Raw genomic sequence first — 24,381 nt, 5'->3', positions numbered from 1 at the left:
ATTGTTGACGGTAAATAGGCTCAATTCGTTAATAGTTTGTCAGGCTGGCGGGTTCGTGATTTGAAAATTGAGGGGAAAAAAGTTGTAGAAAATAGGCGCTCTTTGTGGCGGGTGCCGAAAGAACGTAAAATAAAACGCGTTCTGTATCTAGATTAGTCAGAAAACAAATTGAAACGGAAAGTAGCTAGGGCTAAAACTGAGCAGGTCCAGCTAAAGATGGCCAGTGTATGATGTCGCTGTGGCCTTCGGTTTCGGCCGAAGAAAAATTAGCTCGCGTTGACGTCAGGTTCTCCGGCACTCTTGAAATAGTTGCACAGATGGCGGGATACGTTTATTTACGAATTCCTAGCAATACGACACGCATACAACGCTATCTTCGCTTGATGACGATCCCGTTATTATAATAATGACTTTGTACCTGCGCGAATACAAACGCTTGTAAAAGACCAGAATAATAGTTAGGGTCACAACACAGCTTTTCCAAGAACACAGGAAACAGGGTGAATAGTAAATAATTAAAGAAGAAAGATTGTTCATACATCCTCTTTGATACATAGTGACAGCGAATAGTACCGCAATCGTTGTAGCAAAGCCATTTAGTCACTGCAAGTTGTTTGGTGGCTCTCGCCAGAAAAAGAATAACGGAGTCTCAGATGTACAGTATGGATTTGTCATAGGTCGGTTTTCATTTCGAGCACGGTACAAACTGAAGGTATATGATGCAGTATAGTGCACACATAGACCTGGCAACGGCTAGTCTTCTGACGCTTGACAAACGCCGTCCGGGCTAGAAGACGACGGCTGCAGTTGCCGTTGCAAACGGGGTAACCTTCAGTCGTTTGTGCGTGGACGGAAATACAAACAAGTGTTTCAGGTGCGGAGTGCTTCGTGAGCGTTAAAGCCCCGAAGTGTCGTTGTCGTAAAGCTGCTGAAAGGGATAATGGGGGCTTTGAGGGTGGCTTAGTCTAGAAGCAGCAGTGGTAGCAAAACCTGTCGAAGATCTGTGTGCTCCTAGCTGGTCCAGATGGTGCGAACGTGCACGGAATCCGTCCACAAGTCGTTAGTCGGTGTTGCCATTGGCAATGGCGGTACAGCCGTGGGCCATCGTTCCATGCTCTTAGGTTGTCAGTGCAGAAGCTGACTTTCGAGAAGTACTCGGTTTTTCGGCTTTACGGGTTCGTTTAGCCCCTACGATCTCACTGAGACACTCTAGCTCGACAGCGATAGGCGACACATACAGCAGATAGAAACGACGGTGCGGCAAACGCTTATCCACAGTATTTCACCATTCCTGGCGGAAACCGCCAGCCTGAACCCCGAGCTACGACAGCAGTCTTAGCTACGGCCCTATCGCTCCACTCCTCTTTATCTTCACCAATGACTCAACGGTCCCAGCGAGAGACAAGTGTCATGTTCTGTTCATCTGCAGCGGGCTTATCCTACCCTGCTGCCCAGGCAGGACGCTGGTTCCCAATGTTCGCTTTCATGCACCACCTATTAGACTCAGGGAAGAGTATCACCACACAATCAAGTGATAGTAGTGGTAGATGTTTGCTGCTTCCCCGGCTCTTTGTCGCTCAGCCCGTCAAGCGTCGTCGTTTGAATACAAATACTACTAAACTGTTCGGTAATCTATGCAGCCAGAGGGTCTGCTGACGGCAGCCCGGACGGACCCAATTGACGGTCGCAAAAGTGGTCCGGCGTGTGCATAAGCAGTATCGCTTGCCAAGTGATCACACGTTATTTCATTTCACAATTTGCCATTTGGCTACTGGCTGCTAGAAAGATGGCAAGGCGTCGCGGCTCGCGATGAGAAATGCCGTACCGTCGTTACATTGCTGCTATGTTATTTGTATAGAGGCCAATACATAGACAAAGCGGCGAGCGGCTAGCACGACCCATCTAACAGGATGCTATACCTGCTAACCCTGATAATACTGAGTAGACCTATAAACCGATAGCAAGCAAAAACAGGGTCGGGGCTAAAGGCGGTCGCATAAAAGTTTGAAGTCCAGTCAGAGGGGCCGACTAGCGACGATGGAAGGAAGAACGATGGAGCAAGAGAAAGAATGTGTAAAAGAGCCCTCTAGGTATCTGTTTTATAGATAGATAACTATCATTACAACGGTTGCTATTGTCGTAACGGATCCAGTTAACATTAACATATGCGTGGCTATCTGAAGAGCATCTAAACACGCAGATGTATGAGCATACAAATGTTTCTATGGGCGCTTATGGAATTCTTTATTTTAGAGAGTCGTTTAGCAGGTGAAACTTTCATCTTCTGCCAAGTATGTTCACTAGCTCTGTTGTCGAGGGCAGCGTTGTCGTCACGAATAGCCGGTTCCCATAACTCGTGTTTCGTTTCGACTTGCTCCGTGGCTCTGTTTCTCTTAGGCCGCGTCTAATTGTGCGCCATTCAGATACCGCTCCAAAGGTCTCCAGCACCAACAGTACATGCTTTTCAATTGGTTCGTCCTTCGCACTTTTACATCATTTCGGTCAGGAACGAGCAACGAGCAAAAAGCAAGCTAGCTGGCAGAATTCACTCCTCGTTGAACACCGACTCGACAATGCCGCTGTCAGTCGATATAAACGTGACAAGCAGAGGAAGTTCGGCTCTGAAGGATCAGCGTCAGCTACTCATATGACCTTGCCCCATCCACCGCTTTCGATCACTTGGCCAGTAGCAGACGGCGACGGGCCGCCGTCGTCGAATTCGAAAGGTTTTTGATGCGATCAGCTGATATGGATGCGGATGGTTACGATGACAACTGAGCGACGGCTCGCTGCTCCAGTGTGAGACTCGTCGATCTGATCCACTGAGCCGTTGTCTGGTGTGAGTTAGCGTTTGGCTGGAATGGGCTAGGCAGGTCAGTTTGTTTCGTCGGGTTAGAGGAAATGAGAAACAGTAGGAGGAAGAGATCGAGCATAGAAGCTAAAAGAACTGGTCGTCGTTCCCCGAGCTCGGCGAAGGGAATCGATGGAAATAAGGATTGAAATCGGTCATGGCGCAAAGGTACCGCTACAAACAGCAGAAGGCTATTCTCATGCGACTACTACATTTGTACAAAAAAGATGATTAATCTCTTTGATGGCCACAGCGGGTTATGCTGATTCTGTTGCGGCGGCTTTTGATGATCCCTCAGATCAAGAACGGAGACGCCACAAAAGAGCGGCGACCGCGTCTTGTTGTGTAATGCGTAGTTGGCCTACTGTTGCTTGACTTGAAGCAATCTGACTTGTATCTTGAAGAGTCGAAGGCGTTTATCGTGTATGTCACTATCTGTCTGACTGTGTTTCACCTCTGGATGTCCTTATATTTCGCTACTAGTTATAGTGCCCCCTTTTTCTCTTTTGGATCAGAATCTTCATCGGTGTCAGCGCTCGAGATTTTGGTAGGCGTAACTTACTCTTGGCGGTGTTTAGCACGACAATGAAACAGGCTTATACAATATGCCGTGGCGTACATCCTATGCACGCCCTTCTATATCGATACGCTCTATCTAGTTTCACCAGATGAGATGCGCTGTGCGTGGGCGCTCGTTAAGGCATTTTTGCAACAAAACTCGTTCTCCAGTGACTTTTGTCCTGTGGCATTTAAGCCATGCCATGGCTTCAACTTCCTCTTTTTTGATTGTAAAAGATCTGAGAAGTTCTGATGGGGGCCATAAGCTAAGGACACCGCCCGCCACATGAATAGCAACAGCAAGCCAGGTTCAGTTGTTTATGCATTTCTAACCACGCTTGCTATTGCTGCCTGTCTATCTTGTTGTCGAAGACGCGACTAATATATTGTTCTTCTAGAAGAAACCATAAAGATATATCCCTTTACTTTCCCTTTACACACAAGGGAAGGTCCCTCATACCCTACAACAAAGAGAGGTCAACACTGAAACGTCCTTGAAGCAACACGAGGGAAGAAGCATCCTCGGATGCTGGAAAAAGATGAAGCGGATTAGAACCGAGACGCGGTGGTCCTAGCTTCTCACACTGCTATAGTAGTTGTTGCTACCACTTCCGTCGGTGTCTATTCATCTGTGCATAGTATAAGCAAAAGTGATGTTCGTGACCAATTGTAACTCGTTTGTAGATCCATGGACTTGTAACCATAAACATGGATCGCTCTGCAGTTCTCAATGCGGGAAACCAACCAATCGTTCATTGATTACTAGTACAGGCCTATGTGCGATGCTTCCGAGCTATCTGTCATTGCGTTGTGTGTGGATACTGTCTTGCCTCGATGATATCGCGTCGAGCGCGCGGTGAGAATTAGCTCTGGTGTCCGAACAGAAGGATTACCTTCATGCCCATGAAAAATCGTCGTTGTTGGTGTATTCTCTATTACCGCAGCGGCAGGACTTGTTCTACGTACAACAACGTGGTAGGACAACATAGTGAACGAATAACATTGTTGTATTACCTTCTCCATTACCATAAGAAATAGCGAACAGAGCTGAACTCGTGACTAAGACCGATAGCAACGGCGGCCGAATTAGAGTAAACCAGTGGCTCATCCTCGATGAAACAGTCATTTAACTTGTTTTATAAAATTCAGTAAGACTGTCATTCGAATCGATCAAATAATGACAAAATAGCTAGCATAATTTATGGTGTTTTTCGGCCGTAACAGTATGCAATTTCCTTTAAGCTAGTTGATTTTTCTTTAAATTGTCGGAAAAGCTGTGCAACTGAACCTGGCTCGGTTGTTTTTCCGGGAATCTGCCCAACAGTGTCCAAGGATCACAAATAGCATTAACAACCTGCCATCTCATTCCGGTGTGACTTGATGGCCTCTTTCAGTACCGTTCCGCTGCAGAGTGCTGAACGATACAGAAGTAGGTATCGAACCCCCGTTTATAAGAGTGGGGTCCGCCAGTTTGCCAGTGGGGTGCTTCATGATGCCCGTTCCTAACGGGGTTGTTTCGTCACTAGCTGTAGCAGCAAAAGCAGTGACTGTGGTGACCAAATCGGATCACGACTTGCTGCTTGCCCCCTGGCATCATGGCATTATAGAGCTTCACTCAGCTAGCCAGCAGCAAGGTTTACCGCACTGCCCTCGCACTAGTGGCGCAAATCACGTCCATTTGCCCCCCGTCCACCCTCCTCCATTATCCCTCCTGTCGTCCACCCTCTTCCATGCCACTCTGCCACCCTATGGGACCGACTCACTCCCACCCAACGTGCTGATGGCCCTGCCTCTCTTAGAACGAGGCGATAGTAACGAGGTCAGTGCACGGTTCCGGTGACTCCAGGATGGAAAGCACTGTTTTTCGCCCCGTCTAAAGCTATCGTAGGCTTTGATCCTACTGCTTCTACTAGCCTGTTTGGACTCCAAACTCCAAGAAAAGCGGAATGGAAAAGCCCTGACTGGGCAAGTAACCCCGTTCTCCTATAAGCTACATTCCGCATTTTCAATGCAGGCTGTTGCCCTCCAGTTCCCTTTTCATCGTGAGAAGGTGCCGCGTTTATTTAATATTGCATTTCAGTACGACAAGCTTTTATATGTGCGTGCTTGTAGGAGGGCGGGCGGTCGGTCAGTCAGTCAGTCAGTCAGTCAGTCGGTCGGTCTGTCAGATACTCTATAGCTAGGTTTCTTTCCTTCTGTCACTTTCTTTGCTTTCCAGTATTTGTCTGATTGTAAGTGAACTCTATTCAACTTGTGGGAGAATCGGGGTATTTACTCTAATTTTACATTTCGCATCAATGTCTGCAGGCAGTCATTGTTTCCACGGCCGTGGCAACTGTGGCAGGCCCGTATATTTGCTGTTGTAGAGGTAGCGGTCTGCTGGCTATTGGCTGATATAGATTGAACAAAATGCCTTTTCCTTTATTTTGCTCATCTCATTTAAGCATCGTTCAGTGGATATGACTTCCCATACAAATGTATATAGGGGCAGTAGCAAACGGCTATGCTTGCATTAAGTGGAGCTCAGTGCAGCTTAGTACACTCCTGTAGTAGCAATAGCGATCCTGGGTCGATGCTTGTCGCGTGGCAAATTGGGGGCGGTTCAATCCTATATGGGTTCAATGCAACAAATGCATGACGTCAAGAATGTCTCGATTTTGCGAGAGTCCCACTCGCGTGCCTACACGCCGTTGCTTTTTCAATGCCCTTTATTGCCATATACCCACCTCAATTTTACGCGCGGTAGCCAACCAAGCTAAAATGCCAAAAAGGTTTCTCGCACAAGAGCACCCATTCTTCCACTAAAAGTTTCCATAGCCTTTTTGTGACCTGGTTGCCCTATTTGTGCCTTCGTCACAGCACTCTCAGACCTCACTCAACTTCAGCGTAACTAGGGCTCGAGGAAACTACTAGATCTTAAGATTCGGTGCTTGAGTAGGGGTGTTTGCTAGTGGTTCGTGGCGATTAAACTGGGCATGGCTGGCAATGCAGCTTGTCAGCACTCCGAATTTCTCTATTGAATTACATGAAGTATGTGTTTTGTTACTGGTCGCTGTCGTCCGAATGATATGCTTACAATCAGTACTACTTGTTTGCCGGTTACTTGGTGTTCTTGAGTGTTTTTCACGAGGAACCCGCATGTTTCACGTCTTGACGAGCTCTGCCCCTCTTATGGACGTACGCGACGACTGGCAATGTGCGGCTAGCAGGCTTTTGAGGACAGCAGAGGCAAACGAAAAACATATCGTCCAGCTGCAGGGCTAGGACCAGAAGACGACGCTGTTTTTGATGATTTTGACTTGAAATGATGACGCCTCAAGTGGAGAGGATCCTTAAAACATTCTTAAAGCATTGTGAATCGTTGCAGTCGTGCTGAATTCCAATGTTGGGCAATGTATAGACGCTCTCCGGCAGATACTGCCGCATCGGGCTGTGGATCTGTCCAGGCCTATTCCTTTTTTTTTTGCTACGGATGCTCCGAGTCGGACACTGCTAAGACCACTTGTGCATGGGGTGTCTCGGCTCTCTAGCCGTACTATTTGCGCTTGTACTCTCTGCTGTATAGTCGCGCAGGCCGCGCAGAAGGCTCTACTGCCGCTAGTATCTAGTGGGTTCGTGCATTCCTGCTCAGGAAAATATAGATGATGGTAGAAGCTACGAGAGCTACTGCTTCTGCCGATGCTAGTAAGGCAACGACGGGGAAAAAATTGAACATGAGTCAGAAGATGGTAGACTTAGCAACGCTGAAGCTCGCGTCCATATATGGATGAACTCAAGCGGGCACTGACCCGGGGATAGGATACAGCAGACCAGATCATAGGGTGGAGGTAGGACCCGCTTGCTGATCGGGTCCTCTCACCTCCGAATTCGGGGGCAGGGGCTACGTGGTGCGACAAAAAGAATCACCAGAGTGAAGAAGAGACGGAGAAAGATAGCAAGAAGGCGATGATCTGATCCGCTTATAGTTCTTCCACACTACTCTGTCCTTCCTATTCTAGTCAGTTAGTAAGCCATCCGACTAGCGAGGAGCTACAATAGCCAGCTAGCAGCGACGGACGCTCTACGAAGGATGCGTTTTGTGCAAGCGCTGTGTCCAAAAAGCAAAACAAGGCCCCAAATAGCATTGGCGCGAAGTCTATGCAGTGTATGAACGCATCGGCTCGAAACGCTATCGAAAACAGGACGAACTTTTTGTGCAAAAAAAAAGCTTAATTCTAAAGCTTTTTTTTTTTGATGGACACGCGAAGGTGCCCTCCTGCATCACGAAGACGCCGCTCCAGTGTGTAGAACTATAGTGATGAGGCTAGAAGTGTTAGCTTTTCTACTGCGTGCTGGCCCTCCCTTACGGGTAAGGATGCAATCTTGTATGGTTTTGTACAACAAACCAGTTTCGATAAGAGATACCAAACTCACTACCGTGAAAGGGCATAACAATGGCACACACAGGTCTTGCAACCTTCCAACAATACAGTCCAAACCCCATATCTCTAAGATATTTGAGATTCCTTAATCCACAATTTAACTGCTACTGCTGCCGCACATACGACTACAATTTTTTGAACGATGCCTGCTACGTTGAGCGTCTTGAGCTTACTTTTTTCCTCTATGCTATGCTATGCGTCTTGTTTTCTTTACTCTTTTTGATCCCGCGAAAATCTTCATAGAACGTGTAGAATAAACCTGCCAGCAATAATAGAACATGTTCATGATTGTGCGTCGCCGAGACGTCAACCGACCAATTGGAATTGTCGGACGGCACGTCGGCTTCGTCCGCTACTTTGCCGCCGCCGCCGCCGCCGCAGCAGCAGCTCTTAGCTGGTGTCGACCGTAGTCATTTTTCATCATTTACCTCTTTGCATTTCTCTCTCTTTCTGCAACGAGTGGTGCTTTGCTTTCGTTCTTTGTTTCCTGGAAGTGGGAATGAGAGAGGTAGAAGGAAAGAGTGTGTCAGGATCTGATAACTTGGATTGCAAAAGGCGGCGTACGATCAGCGTTTGCTACCGACGGCTTCCCCATGCTGGTTAGCCGCCTGGGACACGATGACTTTTACGGTCGTTTAGCTTTCACCTCTATGACTGCTACTAACGTGCGGTGTAGATTATTTCTTTTCTTTCTCGTTTTCCAAAATGAAACAAATTTTACGAAAGTTTTGCCTCACGGGGATCAACCGTATGTGTGTGTGTGTGTGTGTGTATGGATGTGTGTGTATGTGTGTGTGTGTGTGTGTATGTGAGTATTTGTACATCTGAGAGCTAAACGATGTACGACATGGCGACCGGATTAAGTGGCAATGAAAAGTAGAAAGCAAACAAATGACAAGTACTCCTTTTTATTATTGCTGCCTCTCTATTGCAGCCTATTTCTTGCTTCTGAAAAGGTGGGAGTAAGAATTTGCTTGCACTTTTAGAGTTCGACGCAAACTGAGCTGGATCTCATGGACTAGCTTGTGGTAGGCTTTATCGGCCGATAGGAAGGATCGACTGTTCGATCGACCTCCGTATGCAGCTCGATTACTTTTCGTTGTTAGCTCGTCAGCATATGTAAAGTGTCACTATTTCCAAAGTACGCATGCGACCTGCGCAAAACCCCTGGAATAGGTGAATGGAATAAGTAGGGGACTCTCCATACTCCCACGGGGTTGTGCGAGACGGGCAGCACCGATGAAGGCTGCCAATGAAAGTAAAGATTTGAGAGAGCAACTGCAGAAATGCCGCAAAGACTTATTGGGTGTCGTTTAAGAGTAATTTACGAGAGATGATCAAAGCAAATCGGCGAGCTGAAGCCGGCGATATTGCTGAGCATAGCCGTCATAGCTTTCCTATGCTATATAAAGGAATTGAGCGGGGGAAACTTCAAGTTGGAGTTAGTTGCTGACATCTGCTTGCCCCCAGCTGCTATCGCGACCACTTACCACTACATAGTAGAAAAGTATATACAGCGCGTGGAGAGCTGCTAACGGGTAGAAAATACACAGAAACTTTTCCCTTTCGCTTTCCCCTTTTCCTTACGAAGAAAATCGAAAAAGCTTTAAAGATCGACAAAATGGAGAAGGCAGACGATCCCGACCCAAGGAAATGGAACACGGTTGTCAGCCATTACCACCCATGCTACCACTACTATGGGGTAGATCTGTCAGCCCCTGGCAATGGCTAGGGGAACAGATGAGGACCGGTGGAAGAGGAGGCGGGGAAGCTAAAGCAGGAAGGGCTGGTCTAAAATGCACCATTCCCTTTGAGCCGCTGCAGCGCACCGGCCGACTTAAGATTAAACTAACATTTGACAAGGCCCAAACGCAGTGGGAGTTCAAATGCGCGCTGCGGCTCAAAGGACCTGCTAGCCTGCCAACCAGTAAGCACTCGTTCGAGTGCGATACGCAGCGATAGTCCGTATGAGTAGTGTAGTTTCTGTTACTCTCTCTTCTTGTGTTCTGATCTCAGGACAGGCAAAAACAGCAATAAGCCGAGGCCGAATAGGCCTCGGGTGTAACACAGGCAGAGTGGCAAGATAGCGAAACGAGCGGTTCTACTGTTGATCAGGACAGTAGCAGGAACGAGACCCATAGGACCACGATTTGCGGCCCTTGGATGAACCCGAGCTCTAACATTGGTCCGAAGAGGAACGACTCCGCTCAATTGCACAATAACTGGATAATCTCTTCTCCGAGAGGTACTTAAGTAGTCCACCTCGTCTCAGTTCCTCAATAGCTGCTAGCTGCTGACAAATGGTGGCTACTGGGGGGCTTGGACCGTTCAGTGTATGTATGTAGCTGCTTTGTAGATGAACGCACTGTCCGTTTCGACACCGCAAGCACTGGTATCGAATGAGTTTTTATTCTTTAATATAAATTGTATTGTGTTGTCAGTGTACAATGATAGCTCTGTGGTGGCGAGCTGCCGAGCCGACCAATAATGGCTTATAGGTATCGGGTTTGCATATATTTGATTAGTACGTCCAGAATATATAGGCAAAGCAATTTCGGATATATATGCCCTATAACTTACCTTAAATAGCCGCCACTTACAGCACGTGTCTAGCTCATTGCGCCTTGACTGTGCTTAATAAAAATGATCACTAACTAAAGTTGGTGTCGATATTTACATTTAGTATAGCGCACATGTCTTCTGCGATCTCTGTAAATGAACGCGGAGCTTAAACAACTTAACTGCCGCAGTGACCTAATCGATTATTGAATAATACTGGCGGACAACATGGATATCCTAAGCACAATGGAAATCAATTGGAAGTCCTGCTATAGCGTGGACAGAATTTATGAGCTAACTCGACCGCTGAAACCTAGAATAATGAACCATTATGGTGTTACTTCTGTTCGCCAGAATGTTCAGCTGCATTTTCGTGGCAGACAGCCATATCATCCATTATGCCGCGACGAATTGGACGCATTTCGCCATGACGACGTATGTTCAAGAAGAATAAGTGACTTTCCGAACCGACTGTTATTTCTACCAATAAAGAAACTTTGAGTCAGTCGTATACCGCCGCATAGTAGTATCGTCCCGTAGGAATCCATATGAAATCCATACGAAGATGTACTTGCCGAAGTTCTACATACGTAGAGAACAACAGAACGTTTGAGGCAATACATGTCCAATATAGTACAGTCTACGACGCGTGCATTCCTCGTGCTCGTGGTCGCGCAGTTAAGCTGCCGGTCGATCCGAATGTAATTTGCGGTTAGCTGCGAGCCCACTGCTGCCAATCCCACAGGGGGTCCTAGCAGGTCACCCATCTCTATGACTATTTACTGCCATACCTAGTTGTGCTCATGTATATGACTGAGTGGTCACCCTAGCGAAGTTTTCCTCTACTTGACGCCTTTTGCGATTACTAGCTTAACGCATTGTAATCTTGTCGCCGAGTCCGAACGTTGCGCGTACCGCGTCTACGACGGTGGTGGCAATCGGCGTAGAAAAGCAAAAAATACATTGCATACAGAAAAATAGCATACAGTAGCCACGCAGGGGACCAATCTGTTATCTACTATTGCTATTCATTTAATCCACAATCTTTCACTATGAAACACGCGCAGCATGAATATCGAAGCACGGCGTGCCTTTGGCGCGAAAATTTGAACGATAACTTAAATATTGTTCAACACGGAAATACACGTTCTACGAGAATCATAGGTAAAAAAAAGCCGCATGTTCTTGTCCCGTGGTCGGCCCTACCTGTTTTACCTCTCCTTATTGTTACTTTTTTGATGTTCTTTTTGTTGATAAATATTTGTGAAGTTTTTCCTTGACAGGCAGCTGGCCTGTTTCTTTCGACTCTGTTTCGATTTTTTGCGTCGAGCGAAAGAAGACGGAAAGGACAACGGGATAGACCGACCAGCGCGAAAGATCAACGGCTGACATGCCCGTGTGTTAATGAAATGTGGTCCTAATTTTGCGGTTGCGGCCTCTGCTACGGTCGACTGCATCATTCACACTAACGGTGGTGGCGCTAGTGTCGGTAACGATGATACTGTGGGCCTTAGCTTCGGCTACAAGTCCCCCTCCGTCTGTGGCTGGCCGTCACGAATACACCACGGAGGAAGCGGCGCCTCCAGCGGCGTTGTAATTTATATAAAATTATAATCTACGGCACTCCCGCTGTATGTGGTACTATACGGCGCTATCGATTTGACTGCAGAAGTGAGCAGTGGTTCGATCCGTGCTTCGCGTCTTTTATAATTCCCGCCTGCCGATTCAAGCAGTCAGACTGGACCAGTAAAGTGAGAGCAATGACGACGATAAGTGACGTGTACTGTCGTACAAGGCATAGGACACATAGGCATAGGACACTCCGGCATAGCACCGGAGGACAATCCGGTTGGGTATTCGCTTTACGCTGAATGGAAATGGGTTAAGAAGTGTAGGGGTACTCAAGCGTTCTGAGGGATCGAGAGCTGTCTGAATGCAACTGGAACGGTGGCTGCTTGGGGTTCGCCGAAAAGATCACAATGTCTTGACTACCTTTACTTTCAGCCTCCGAACAAGGCTGAACCTGAACCAGTAATAAAATTATAGGCATTAGACGGCTCGGGTCTTACTTCGTTCTGGTTACAACTTAAAGAGCAAGCCAGGGTCCGTACAGGTAACTCAGTGATTTCGCGCGCGTTAAGATGCCGAAACAAGCGAGAAGGTGTAAGCAGCAACAATCAGACGAAATGATGGTGGAGTGCCTAAGGTATTTCGTCCTCCGTGAAACGACCGACGAAGAAACGTCCGTTGCTATGAAGCAAATATGTTCACTTTGGACTAAAGAGATTTAGCTTATTATTAGTTTATGCTAAGTTCTTCACGAGGTTCATGTGTTTCTCTCGCAGCCTCATTCTCACTTCAGTAGAAGTGATGTCAGCCGATGGCCTATTTTTTTCGATGGGCACATTCATGCTCGTATGAAATGTATCGTACTTTCTGAAAAAAACATTTGTGAGCAGCTTATATGCAATTACAGCTAAGCCATTGTTTTGGGCTTTGCTGTTGTCTGGCCTGTCTGTGCTAACTGATTTCATGGACCCTGGTGCGGTTCTAATAGAAGCGAATGCAGTTCGCCCGTAATCCCCGCAAAAAACAATTCTCATTCGCGAATTTTTCATTCATGCTTTTTTTTTTCTCCACTGGTTTTCCCACATGCTTTAATTGCATTATATCATTGTTGCAAGTTGTCATCTTAGTTTTGTCTTTTCCTACTTTTACCACCTCGTTCGCTTTCTGGCAGCTTCGTTCGATAAACGGAATTTCTTTTCCTTTTCACGTATTCCGCACATCTTGCCCCACATCGACTGTATCCGAAGTGACAGTCTTTCAGCAAGCATGTGTGCGTGGTTGCTTTCGGCAGTGTCAATGTTCCGTTCTTATGTGTGCGGGTAAGAACGAGAGGACAATTTGGACGGCAATGAGGAAAGGAAATCTCGGTTCGTTTCCCATTGCTACCACCGTCTCCCACGGTAGAGAACGTGTGAGTTGGGTTCAACGACACTGCAGCCCCCATTTTCATGGTCTTCGCTGACACTGTTTCCGATATAGGAAATGGGTGTGTTCCTCCACTAACACTTTATTTAAGAGCCACTATTTCCTTTGCTTCGCCTTTTTTTTGCGTCATGTCGATCGACAAGAGCCTGTCTGCTTGCCTATCCGCGACAATGCTCTGATTATTACCTCTGCTTTTTCCGCGGCTTGCCCCGAAGCCGCCGTCCGTTAGTAAAGTGGCCTTTCTAAAAACGCTCCGGAAGCCCCCTATAACCTCCAAAAAGAGGTCTCCAAGAACCTCGTTGTTTCTGAATGTAGCGGCTGCACCCTTGATAGATGATGAAGAAAAGAAGAACGAAGAGTCACTCGCTTGCTTGTGGTTATCTGACGTTGTGCGGCAGATTGTCGTTCTTCTTCTTCTTCTTCTTTCAGTGATCCTCATTATTTAGTAAGAATGACTTAAATTGCTGTGATCATGGCCGTAGGTCGTTGGCATACTACACCTCATTGCCTGTCCATTGGTCTTTTCGCATTCGTACAAGCGCTTGCGCTAAGACTAAATGAAAAAAGGAGAATCGAAAGAAACAGAAAAATATAGAATGAGGGGTACCAGAAAGGAGCCCTCTACCCCAGCTATCCCGAGGAAGGCTTCGTAAGGAAAGGGGGTTGGACAGAAGAAAGTAAGAAAAAGGGCGGAGACCAGCTAAGCGAGAGCAGCGGGGCGGGACGCAGAGGGTAGTGACGAACGTGGATGGAAAAAAGATAAAATAGAACATGTCGTTTTGCTTGTCGAGCCCACTAACCAGAGGCGACCACGCCGAAGAAGATAACGGCGAAAGAAGGGAGAAAAGACGAGTGAGCGGACGAACCAAATCAGGCTCCTCGAAGAAGTGAAAAAGGATAATCCCTTTTTCCTTTTTCGCCTTTTTGGTTGGGTTTGAAGTGACTAGGGTTCTCGTAATATGTTCTGGGGTCGGGAGGCAGCTTGCAGCCTTTGCAGTCACCAAGAGCAACCGGGTTAGGGTCTCATCTTCGTGGCGTTTCGTTGCACGCCACTGCCGCTTGTGCGTATCGAAAAGACATCCATTGGTCTCGTCTCACGGTTCGGCACTCGATTTTGTGCTAGTCGTAGGCCATCCACTCAACCTTCGACGACCACCTGAGTCTCAAAGACTTTGCTCAGTGGAACGAAGCAAACGGCAAAAAACAGTCGACGAAAAATAAAAAGAATGTGGGGGCACTAAGGATTCGAGACGTGGGTAACGCCGGCCATGAAAAGTCTTCAGCTGCTGCCACCGCCGTTGTTGTCGTCGTCTTCGTTGTCGCCTGGCTGAAACTGGGGTTTCTCAGCGGCGGGGCATTTGTAGTACCGTCGATGTGGTGAGCTGTTCCTGAACCGTGTCTGACTCGATCGTGCAAGAAAAGACAACTTGAGAAGACTGCGGTGGATGGCGAAAGCGAACGGAAGCGGTGGTTGCGGAATGAAGAAGCGGCAGCAGAGAGAAAATGACAATAATGACAACGAAAAATTATCGAAAACCTTTCCAACGATACGACGATCCGTTTGCGAAACGCTTTTTGTTCTTGCTTGCTTAGGCTGTACAGAAGGAATTGGAAGAAAAGCATGCTGGGTCAAAAAGCGACCTCGTAGTAGGTAGCGTCCAGTAGTGCAGTACGAGAATCTCGCTGGTTCTAGAAGTCTTTGATATTTAGAGCAGCGAATGGAAAAGTTTTCCGGCGAAGCAGTCTGAGTTTGAGTCGGCTTCTGAAAATATAGGACATTATCTTCAGGGGGACTGTGGCTCGACGAGTCACAACGTTTACAATAATTTTCTTACTGTCTTTCGATGGTACTTCGGAAATGAGTCACGTTTTTAATCGCACCAATTCTAACCTACTGTTCCGTAAATTTTATTCTGTAAATTACAGATTTCGGATCGACAATACCGATCATATCATCGATGTGAACAAAGACAATTTAGTATTCGAGTACGACCAGGTAAACATAGTCTGCCCGAAGCATGATCCGAACGTGCCCGAGGAGGAAACTGAAAAGTACATCATTTACAACGTATCAAAGGAGGAATATGAGACTTGCCAGATTCGCGACTTCTCCCGGGCTCGCACGATTGCACAGTGCAACAAGCCGTACCAGAGCATGTACTTCACGATCACATTTCGCTCGTTCACGCCACAGCCCGGAGGGCTTGAATTTAAGCCCGGCCAGGACTATTACTTCATCGCCGCGTCGGAAGACATCCAAAACGGCGAGAACCACTGCTTGACGAAAAACATGCGCGTGCAGTTTAAAGTCTGCTGCAAGAAAGGTATGCCATCATTAACCTTGTCTTTTCTCAGCAGTTAAGAGCGACAGTAAAGCGAATTTTTTCCAAAAAAATCTTCCTTTTTATAAAACAATAGACACCAAATAAATGTTTGCTGGTTGTGCTTTTCACTATTCCATTCCGGTAAGCTCATCTGCATGTGCGATTCCATTTGAGATTAATATAGGGTTCATGTCGTTCAAAATATGATAGCTTCGCGCCGTTTATTTAACCCACGCCATGTTTGTACTCTATTTTTCTGCAGAGGAAGCACGAGTCCGACCAACCCCTGCAGCAACTACAAGCACAACGACGTTTATGCCGAACGTTGAGGAGAACAATGTCATCTACCCGTTCTACACGCATCCACCCTCGCACAAGCCAGCATCGGGTGGTCGTCAGGACTACTTAGACCGGCCAGACCGCCTTGGCCGCTTGGATCGCTTAGGTCACCATCGTGGATCGGACATTGGCGATCGGGACCGAGGTTTCCCCGTACGACGTACTCATCACGGCCATCACCACAATTCGCACGGAGGCGGAAGCAGCCACGAGGCGAGCAGTACGGTGGACTATTGGCCCCATATACCCCATGCGCCTGGTCAGGGTCAATTCGCTGGGGGTTACCCCTCCAGCCCTCGTAAGCCTGATTGGCCTCACAAGCGTCCCCACTTCAAGAATCCGGACCGACCTGTTTCTGACGACACGGCAGTGTTTAAAAAGCCGCTAAACAGCCTTGAAAGAGGTCGAGCATGGGAACGGGCCGGAAAGAAGGAAGGACTCACGAACAGCTCCAACAGTTTGCATCAAAAATCGTCGTTCATTGGACGTTTGCTCACGCTTGTGAGCACGTCTCTATTAATGCTTGTCATAAGAATGATGATGCAGCGGTGATCCGTTTGAGAGTTCCTGCCTGCTAAAAGTGGGCAGATGGACATATTATTGCGGAATACAGTGGATAGAAAAGAGACACTGAAGTCTATAGAATATCCGGAACGATATGATTATAAACTGTCGCACATATTTAAGAGAAAGGAGGACACCGTGGAAGAAAGATGAAACACAGAAAGGATAGAAAATGCTCTATGTACTATTATTACCATTATTATTATTTAGTGGTAGTAAAGGAGAAAAACGACTGATTGATATTGATGATATCTTACATGTGCCAGAACCTGTCTCAGTTTGGAGAACTCGACGATCGTCTTTGATTGGTGGCGCTGATAATGTATAGCAAATACGTTCGAATGGCGGTGCTGACAGATACCTCGGTTTTATTCAATTCAGCGATAATTCGTATGGAAATAATGAACAGTGTGTTAGTTGGAAGAAGCAAACGCATTCGATTTTGCCAGAGAGACACTAGGCCAAATGACAACAAATTAGCTCAGTTTATACAACTTAACACATATATATACATATATATCTACATATATATACTCTAACATAAGTCGGTAAGCTTACCGCCAATCCCACTCTGTGCCCTACCACCAGCTCGTGAAACGTTATCACGTTATAGGCTAGTTTGGGTTCTTGTAACTTTACTGATTGTCTAACCGATTGATCTCAGCTACCCGTAATATAATGTCCAATATATGTAAAGATATATATGTATGTGTATAATCGAGTCGAGTGGCGCGACGTACAAGATTTTCCGCCCCCTACACAGGGTTGGAGACACGGACACATTATAGCAGACGGCTTCAAACGTGGCGCAGGTTCTTGGCGTACGGCTGATAGTGGCTCCTTTACTATCTTGTCTGTAAATAGTTGCAGTATCAAGTGGACCACACAAACAAACCAATATAATTAATACACAGACACGCGTAATTCATATTATAAAGATGACTATTGGCGCCGTACCTTTGCATTCTGGTGGAGTAACCGTCAGGTCCGCAGAAAAGGTTCCGAAAATTTTTAAGTCCCTTGAGCCCACTGCTCAAAGACCTATTCGAGGTCTATGCCTCTAACAGATGCTGCAAGAGAAATCGACCTCCGAAGTCTTTTAGGAGAATTTTGAAGAAATTGGCTATCTAGCATTACAGACTTACTGAGGGCTGCAGACATGTAACAGTTCCGTCGTGTTCAAGAATTCCACCAGATAAGGAGAACATCTAAGCGATGGCGATAATATTAAGAGTTTCGAAAGAAATACATGTTCTCACGAGATAATAATTGAGAAGAATTAAGCGGTACTGTAAAGAGTAACTAGTAACAGACGTAAGAAAGTAACAGATCTACAGATCTACTCAGAGACACCCAAACATTTTGAAGTTGTAAAAAGAATACGCGGCAAGTGCATAAACAGAAAAAGAAGACATATAGAGAGATGAGGTGTTACGGGCACTAGACGGACGGCCTACAAAAAAAAGGCAGACAAGCCACAAGCAGAGAAGCAAAACTAAGGATATTAAATGATCACTGTGCGAAAACAAGATTGGCGTTCGATGAAACTTCGTAGGAGCTCTCGTCTACGCCTAACCGAGGCACAGGTCAGACGAGAAGGCAACCGAGAGAAATAGACAACATGCCCGATGCTGTGATATATTTATTTTCGGTGTTATTTTCAAAAAACAGAAACCGACACACAAAAAATAATAATAAATAAGATTATAGGTAAGTGATCAAGATAGAAGGGATAAATGAAACACAACCGACCCACAAGGGGTCGTGGAGTAAAATACAGGGAATGACATGCAGGATGTTGGGAGCGACTGGAACAGAGGATCGACAGCAAGGAGAAGCTATTAATACCAGTAGGAGAAAGAGCTAAGTGATTAAACTCAGGATGAGTGCGTAAGACAGCACCCATCAAAATGTTAAATCGACATACTTGTAAATGTGTTTGTCGATAGAATAAAAGGGAAGAAATGCACCTAAAGTGTTATTCTGTTTTTCTGTTGAAATTTACGGGATTCGAAGTTTGGTGTAATTGCTTTTAGATAGACGGCTTGGAGTGGAAGAAGGAGTGTCAACAAGATGTCTGTGTCTAGCTATATGAGTGTGTAAGCTGGATGTGTATCAGTATTTAAATTGGTATCATTATATGTGAGCATAAGTATCTGCGTGTGTGTCTATGTGTGTATAAGTGACCAGTTCGTACGTTCCAGCGTATGGGCGATATTTTTTGTGAATATGCGCTTACTGTGTGTCTAAGATACCGAGCATGTGAGGAGCATCTGGGTAAACTCAAGACTCCTGGACAGGGGCAGAAAGTTAGAAAAGAAGAATCGGAGAAATGAGAGGGTCGAGCGAGGGGGGTATTTGAAAGCTGAGATATATGTATGGAGCAAATCTAGACAAAACTGAGAGACCTAAAGAGTATCCACCGTTCGTTTTTGCTGTCTACGAGTAAGAGCCGTGTGTAAATAACGACGAGAATATAGAGATATGGTCGAGAGAATGGTCATGAACAGTGGAGATGCGGAAAATCAGGCGCCATTAACGAAAGGACAGCGTTACTTGCCATTTCGTTTGTTACCATAAAATGAAATGATTAATAATTCATCAACGGTGGCGACAGAGGTTTTTTTATTATCTGAAAGCTATTACCACAATAAAGAAGAAAACGCGGAGCGAAAATTACACAAAAAGAAAGATGACAGAAATCAGTTATACCTGTGTACAAGGTCATTTATTACCCAACGTCGTCTTCCCCAGTCCCTGCGGGACCACGGAGTTGAATCACGGTCTAACAGCCTGATGACCCAAAAACAACTCTGGCAGATTTCATCGAAATCCCCCAACCTTGCTCTCTGACTCTACGCATATTTGAAACGGTCTCCAATTAGCGTCGTTTTAATTGAACTCTGTTCCGAAGATTTGGCAAGCACATCATGCATTAAGCTTCGCAAAGTCTCTTGATATAAAGAATGAGAAAATGAGTGACCCATTTTCTCAACAGCACTGCGGTCAACCCTATGTTACTAAGAGGAAATATCTCCGGAATAGTGTTTTAAAATTCAACTCACAGCCTAGTAGCAAGGCCCAAGTAGTAAAACCCCCCAAAAAATACGATGTGCTGACTAAGCAGCTCGGGATACATTAAAATAATGGTCTCGTAAATTAATGTATTCACGACTCTTCGCAAGCATGTCATGCTTTTGGTAAGCAAGCCTCACACAAAAATCTCCGGTTGGTTTGGCTTAGCGACGAAATCGCTTGCCATTGCAGATCTGCCCAGCGTAATTGCACCTGCCACAACGCAACTAGCCTATACACTCACAATTGTTTACTGTAGTGTTGTCAAGTAGAAAACATTAAATAAGATCTTGCTATAATATCTCAATTAGCACCCAACCTTTGACACGATTCTTTGACGCCAGCTCCCCACCGTTTTCACCGAACAACGTAAAACGCCGATAAATGGAAGAGCGGTATCGACCGTGGTGCTGATAGCACGGTCCAACTCGATCTCGACATTGCTTCAGCCCGGTTACATTACCAGCTGATACAATAAAATCATATAAATTCATATGTGGCCAGTCGCCATTGAACTGAGTATAGAATGAATCAAGAACGAGATCTATTAGAGGGAAAATCGCCGGCGGCGTGTGGTCACCGCGAAAAAAAATCAGATCAAGGAAAGACGGTTAAGTAAAGCTGCGAGGTGACGTTGCCCGTCCGAATTAATGTACATAATAGAGATACTATTAATAACGATAAGTATATTCATATGATGAATATGACGCCGATGATGACCATGAAAAGAAGGAGTCTATTGCTAACAGCGGCGAGAAGATTATACAACGCCTAAATAGCGTAAATGGTTCGAGTGGCAGACATGATCGGCGAAGGGATTGGTAAATTATTTTTTGGCTAGAAATTGTGGCTGAATTTTTCAACGTAATTCCCGTGCCTTCTTCTCCACAACATGTTCCGGTGCTCCCTTCATTTTCGAATGAGTATTTTGGTAGTAAAAAAAACTTCGTTGAGTAATCTAATCTATCAAACAAAACAAAGAAGTTCCGCTAACAAAGAAAAATCACAACGTTTCGATATTGTTCCTTAGGTTGCTTCTGTTGTGTGGAATGGGGGCGCAGTAAACTATACGGTCTGAACGTGCGATAGATGATCTAGATCGTAGTGATTTAACGCGATATGCTGTCGTACGTGGAAGAGGTTAGAAGTGAGTGCCTATGAATTATGTTCAATAAACCAGTTCATCACCAGCACCATCACTCTGTACCATCCCTGGCGTCAGTTGTGTAGTCTTCTCGTTCGCGTCCTGCATCACACCTGTGTTGTGTCTGTACCCCGGACGGAACGGCCGCCTCGCGCCACAGCTACAGAATGTTAAAGGAAATCTATATATAGATATATAAATACTATACAAAAAAATAACAATTACAGTTAATGAGATTAAAAAGTAAACGTAATGATAAACGGTTATCATCACAGCTGTGCACAAGGATACAACTTAATAATAATTTGAGCAAAAAAAAAAACTTATAATCAGAGGAAAAGAGTAGGAAGAAAGTCAGTATAAAAATAGCAAATCAAATCACCGAGGGAACCTGAACAGAAAAGCTCGATTTTTGAAGGGAGCGAACAAAGTAATGCGCGGTCAACATTGGAGAATAGCATTTACGATAATAACTTTACAGTTCTTAGTAAATTTAAAATAAAATGATTCAAAAATCTACAACTATTAGAAAAAAAAAAGCTATTATTATTATTGCTACTATTAAAGACCCTTATTGTAACCCTGACATAAATATTAGGATATATAATTATAACATTTTTGCAGCCATGCATCGTGAAGCCGCTTTGAAAATCTCCCACCTTCATGAGAAGGTTTTCTGTGCATAGAATATTTACAAAAACCAAAATAAGTGAAATGGGATAAAAATGATCGTTACTGCTAGTGCAAATTTGAGAGGAAGTCCCAGGTAACAGAAAAAATATATAAGAAATTATTATTATTAAAGACGAAAAAATACCCTGTATGAGAGAATTTTAAGGGCGCAAGCAATTTTTTCCCCCTTCGGAGTTTTTTGCTGAACAAGTCAACGTGCGTAAGGCAAAATCAACTTACCACCTAAACAAACAGATAAACTTCAAGATGACAACAACGAAGATTGAACAGAGATGAGAACTCAAATGAGCGGGGAGCTAGACGAGCCCTGTAGCTAAAAAACCGTGTGTGTAAATATTAGTTGTTCCTTAATTTGTATTATATTTAAATATTTATTAAACAGACATAAAAAGCCTATAAACAACATGAATAAGAAAAAAATACTAAAAACAAACAGAAATAAATGAATGGCATTTAAGACGATGAAAATCAGCTTTATGGTCTTTTCTTGATCGTTGTAATGTCTTAAACTCTTTTTTAATGTCTATTAAATCTGAGTGCGGGATACTAAAGAAAAACATCATAAAATTACCGTCTCTACCACTTGGCAGACTAGTACAAAAATACGACGTAAATCACTTGCGACTGTATTCAAAATAGAGGAAGATGTTGATAACTCGTATAAGCAGATGGCAAAACTTTCTCTTTTTTTTAATTTCAATGACATATTAACTCCTCTTTGCCTACGAGGCATAAATGGAATTCTGTGTCGTCTATAACCCTTTGGTAGGGGTCCACATAGGAAAGGTTGCCTCGTAAACTGTTTTATATTGCTTCAGGACAGAGCTGGCCATGACAGCGTGTGCCGTATCTACGGAGATAGACAGACCTATGCGTGCAGCAGAAGGGTGAAGCGATCGGGGTTATTAGTGCAGCTAATGAAGCGTTGTTTGTTTCCAGCCACCGACCGATCTGTGGGGAGGTGACGGATCCCCCGACAGTTGCCTCCAGCCTGCAGCGAAGTCGTAATTGAAAGGCGTTCGGGCAGCTGCAAAATTTGGCGCCGTTACGTTATACGTTATACGGGTGATTTCCGGTTATAGGGAGCACCGATAGCGCAATGATCAAATGCGATTTGTAGCCGTTGTTTCGCTGGATCGGATCCACTGTGTAGAGTGAAATTGCGAGCTATTATAGAACTAGGGCTAAATCGAGAAAAAAAGACAGACGTTAGATTGGGACTATCGTTGGCGAAAGCAGACGTCCGTTTAGCACGATGAAGGCAAACAGCAGACAGAAACCGGTGTATTACTGCAAAGGTTCTATACATTGATACGCGACTACAAAATCTTTTTACAGCAGTCTTGGCTCAGTATGTAAGTGATATGCAAGTGATTCAGAGGACCCCGATGGGCTTTTGACGGATGAACTTAGTAGTGGGCGACATAATGTGGGAATTTCGCACCTAACGTCGCTGTTGATAGGATGCGCGACACCCGCAAATGCTCCGTCCGGAAGCGGAAAAACATTGAAGCAAGACAAAATGAAGTAGTTTTGTTGTTGAACGATTGATTGTTTTAGCTAATGTCGGCGTCTGGCTAAAAGCCATCGGACAACGCGTATAGGTATATGGAGGAGCGGCATTCCCGATGAGGCCACCTTCAATACAATCGAATCCTGTTAGTTCTGTAGATGTTGACAAAAATAAACAATACTGTATTATAAACGCATCAACTACGCGCCTATTTAAAACCCACGAGAGCACATGTGCTTGGTAACTTTAAGTACCGCATTGAACTTAAGACATCCTACCTGCGATATGTCAGCGCCCGTAACTCTGGTCGCAGGCAAAGATTTCGCGGTGCTATCCAGCAAAATGCATGTACAAGCGCTTAATAATATAGGTACGGTTAAAGGAGAACCGAATTTTCCACGCCAAGGATAATTAGTTAGACAATCGATTTGTATTCATTTCGATCCTAGCCAGACGCACAGGCTGTTTGGAGAGCTGCGTAAGTCTATAGAAACTTTGCGTTTGCGAGAATAATTGGCAGTATAAAATCTTCTCTCTTCATATCCATTCAACACATATATTTAGCTTTGAGACCAACATAGTTTAGCTGGCGTCTCATGCACTTAATGTAACTTAGTGTACCTAAACACGGATGAAACACGGATAAATAGCACATGTTGTCTCTGTAACTCTCTCTCTCTCTCTGTAACTCTGTATAATCTATAAAGTCCATAACGCTGGAAACCTTTCCTCTGGAAAAGTACGATATTGGCGGCGCTCGAAATTCTTCCGTAGCAATCGCTTCTTCAGATTGAATTCCCATTAGAATATATTTGCTCGATATTATGATTGTCGGGGTAGCCTTGCCTGTGGAACTCGAAGATTTCTAGCGAGCTTCCAATGGCAAACGTTTGTTATACTTCTAGACGAACGCATAAGTAAAAGTAAACAGTAGCGTGTCCGAAATGATCTACGATCCAAACGAGGTTACAAAAATACTTCACCGTGCGTCAATCGAGGTTTTCGTCTAAAATATTCCTTTACGTTCGACCATCGACATCATACAGGCTAATTTTTAAAGTGTAATATGTGGGTGTTTGCGTTTTTTCGTCAGTGTGTACGAAGCGTGTATATGTCGAAAAGTTCGTAGGGGTATTGGAATCACTGTTCTGCGTCTATAAAAGTAAACAATTCAGTCCGTTTAAAGTTTAGGTGACCGCATCTACTAAAAACTAATTAGTTTTTAGTTATTACAGTAGGTGGGTAGGTTTGTTGTATTGTTGACTGCTAGACAAGCGACAAATGGCTCATTTTCGGTAAGTTTCCACAGGTGAACCGAGTGTTGATTTTTTCCATTATATTATTTC

The 24,381-nt window shown here is 45.0% G+C and overlaps 1 protein-coding gene across 1 annotated transcript in view; it reads left to right on the top strand.

Moving 5' to 3' along the window:
- LOC111264864 (uncharacterized) overlaps positions 1-21,993 on the top strand; it is a 66,480-nt gene extending 44,487 nt beyond the window's left edge. Inside the window, exons 2-3 of the mRNA XM_022841090.2 lie at positions 15,310-15,707; positions 15,970-21,993. Coding sequence (XP_022696825.1) covers positions 15,310-15,707; positions 15,970-16,598 — 1,027 coding nt within the window. The 3' untranslated portion in view covers positions 16,599-21,993. The remainder of the gene's footprint in view (positions 1-15,309; positions 15,708-15,969) is intronic.
- The last annotated feature ends 2,388 nt before the right edge of the window (positions 21,994-24,381 follow it).

This window comes from Varroa jacobsoni, unplaced genomic scaffold, assembly GCF_002532875.2.
Source record: "Varroa jacobsoni isolate VJ856 unplaced genomic scaffold, vjacob_1.0 scaffold_906, whole genome shotgun sequence".
In the NCBI taxonomy this organism is placed as follows: domain Eukaryota; kingdom Metazoa; phylum Arthropoda; class Arachnida; order Mesostigmata; family Varroidae; genus Varroa; species Varroa jacobsoni.
Note: the sequence above shows the minus strand (reverse complement) of the source record. Positions and strands in the feature narration are given on the sequence as shown.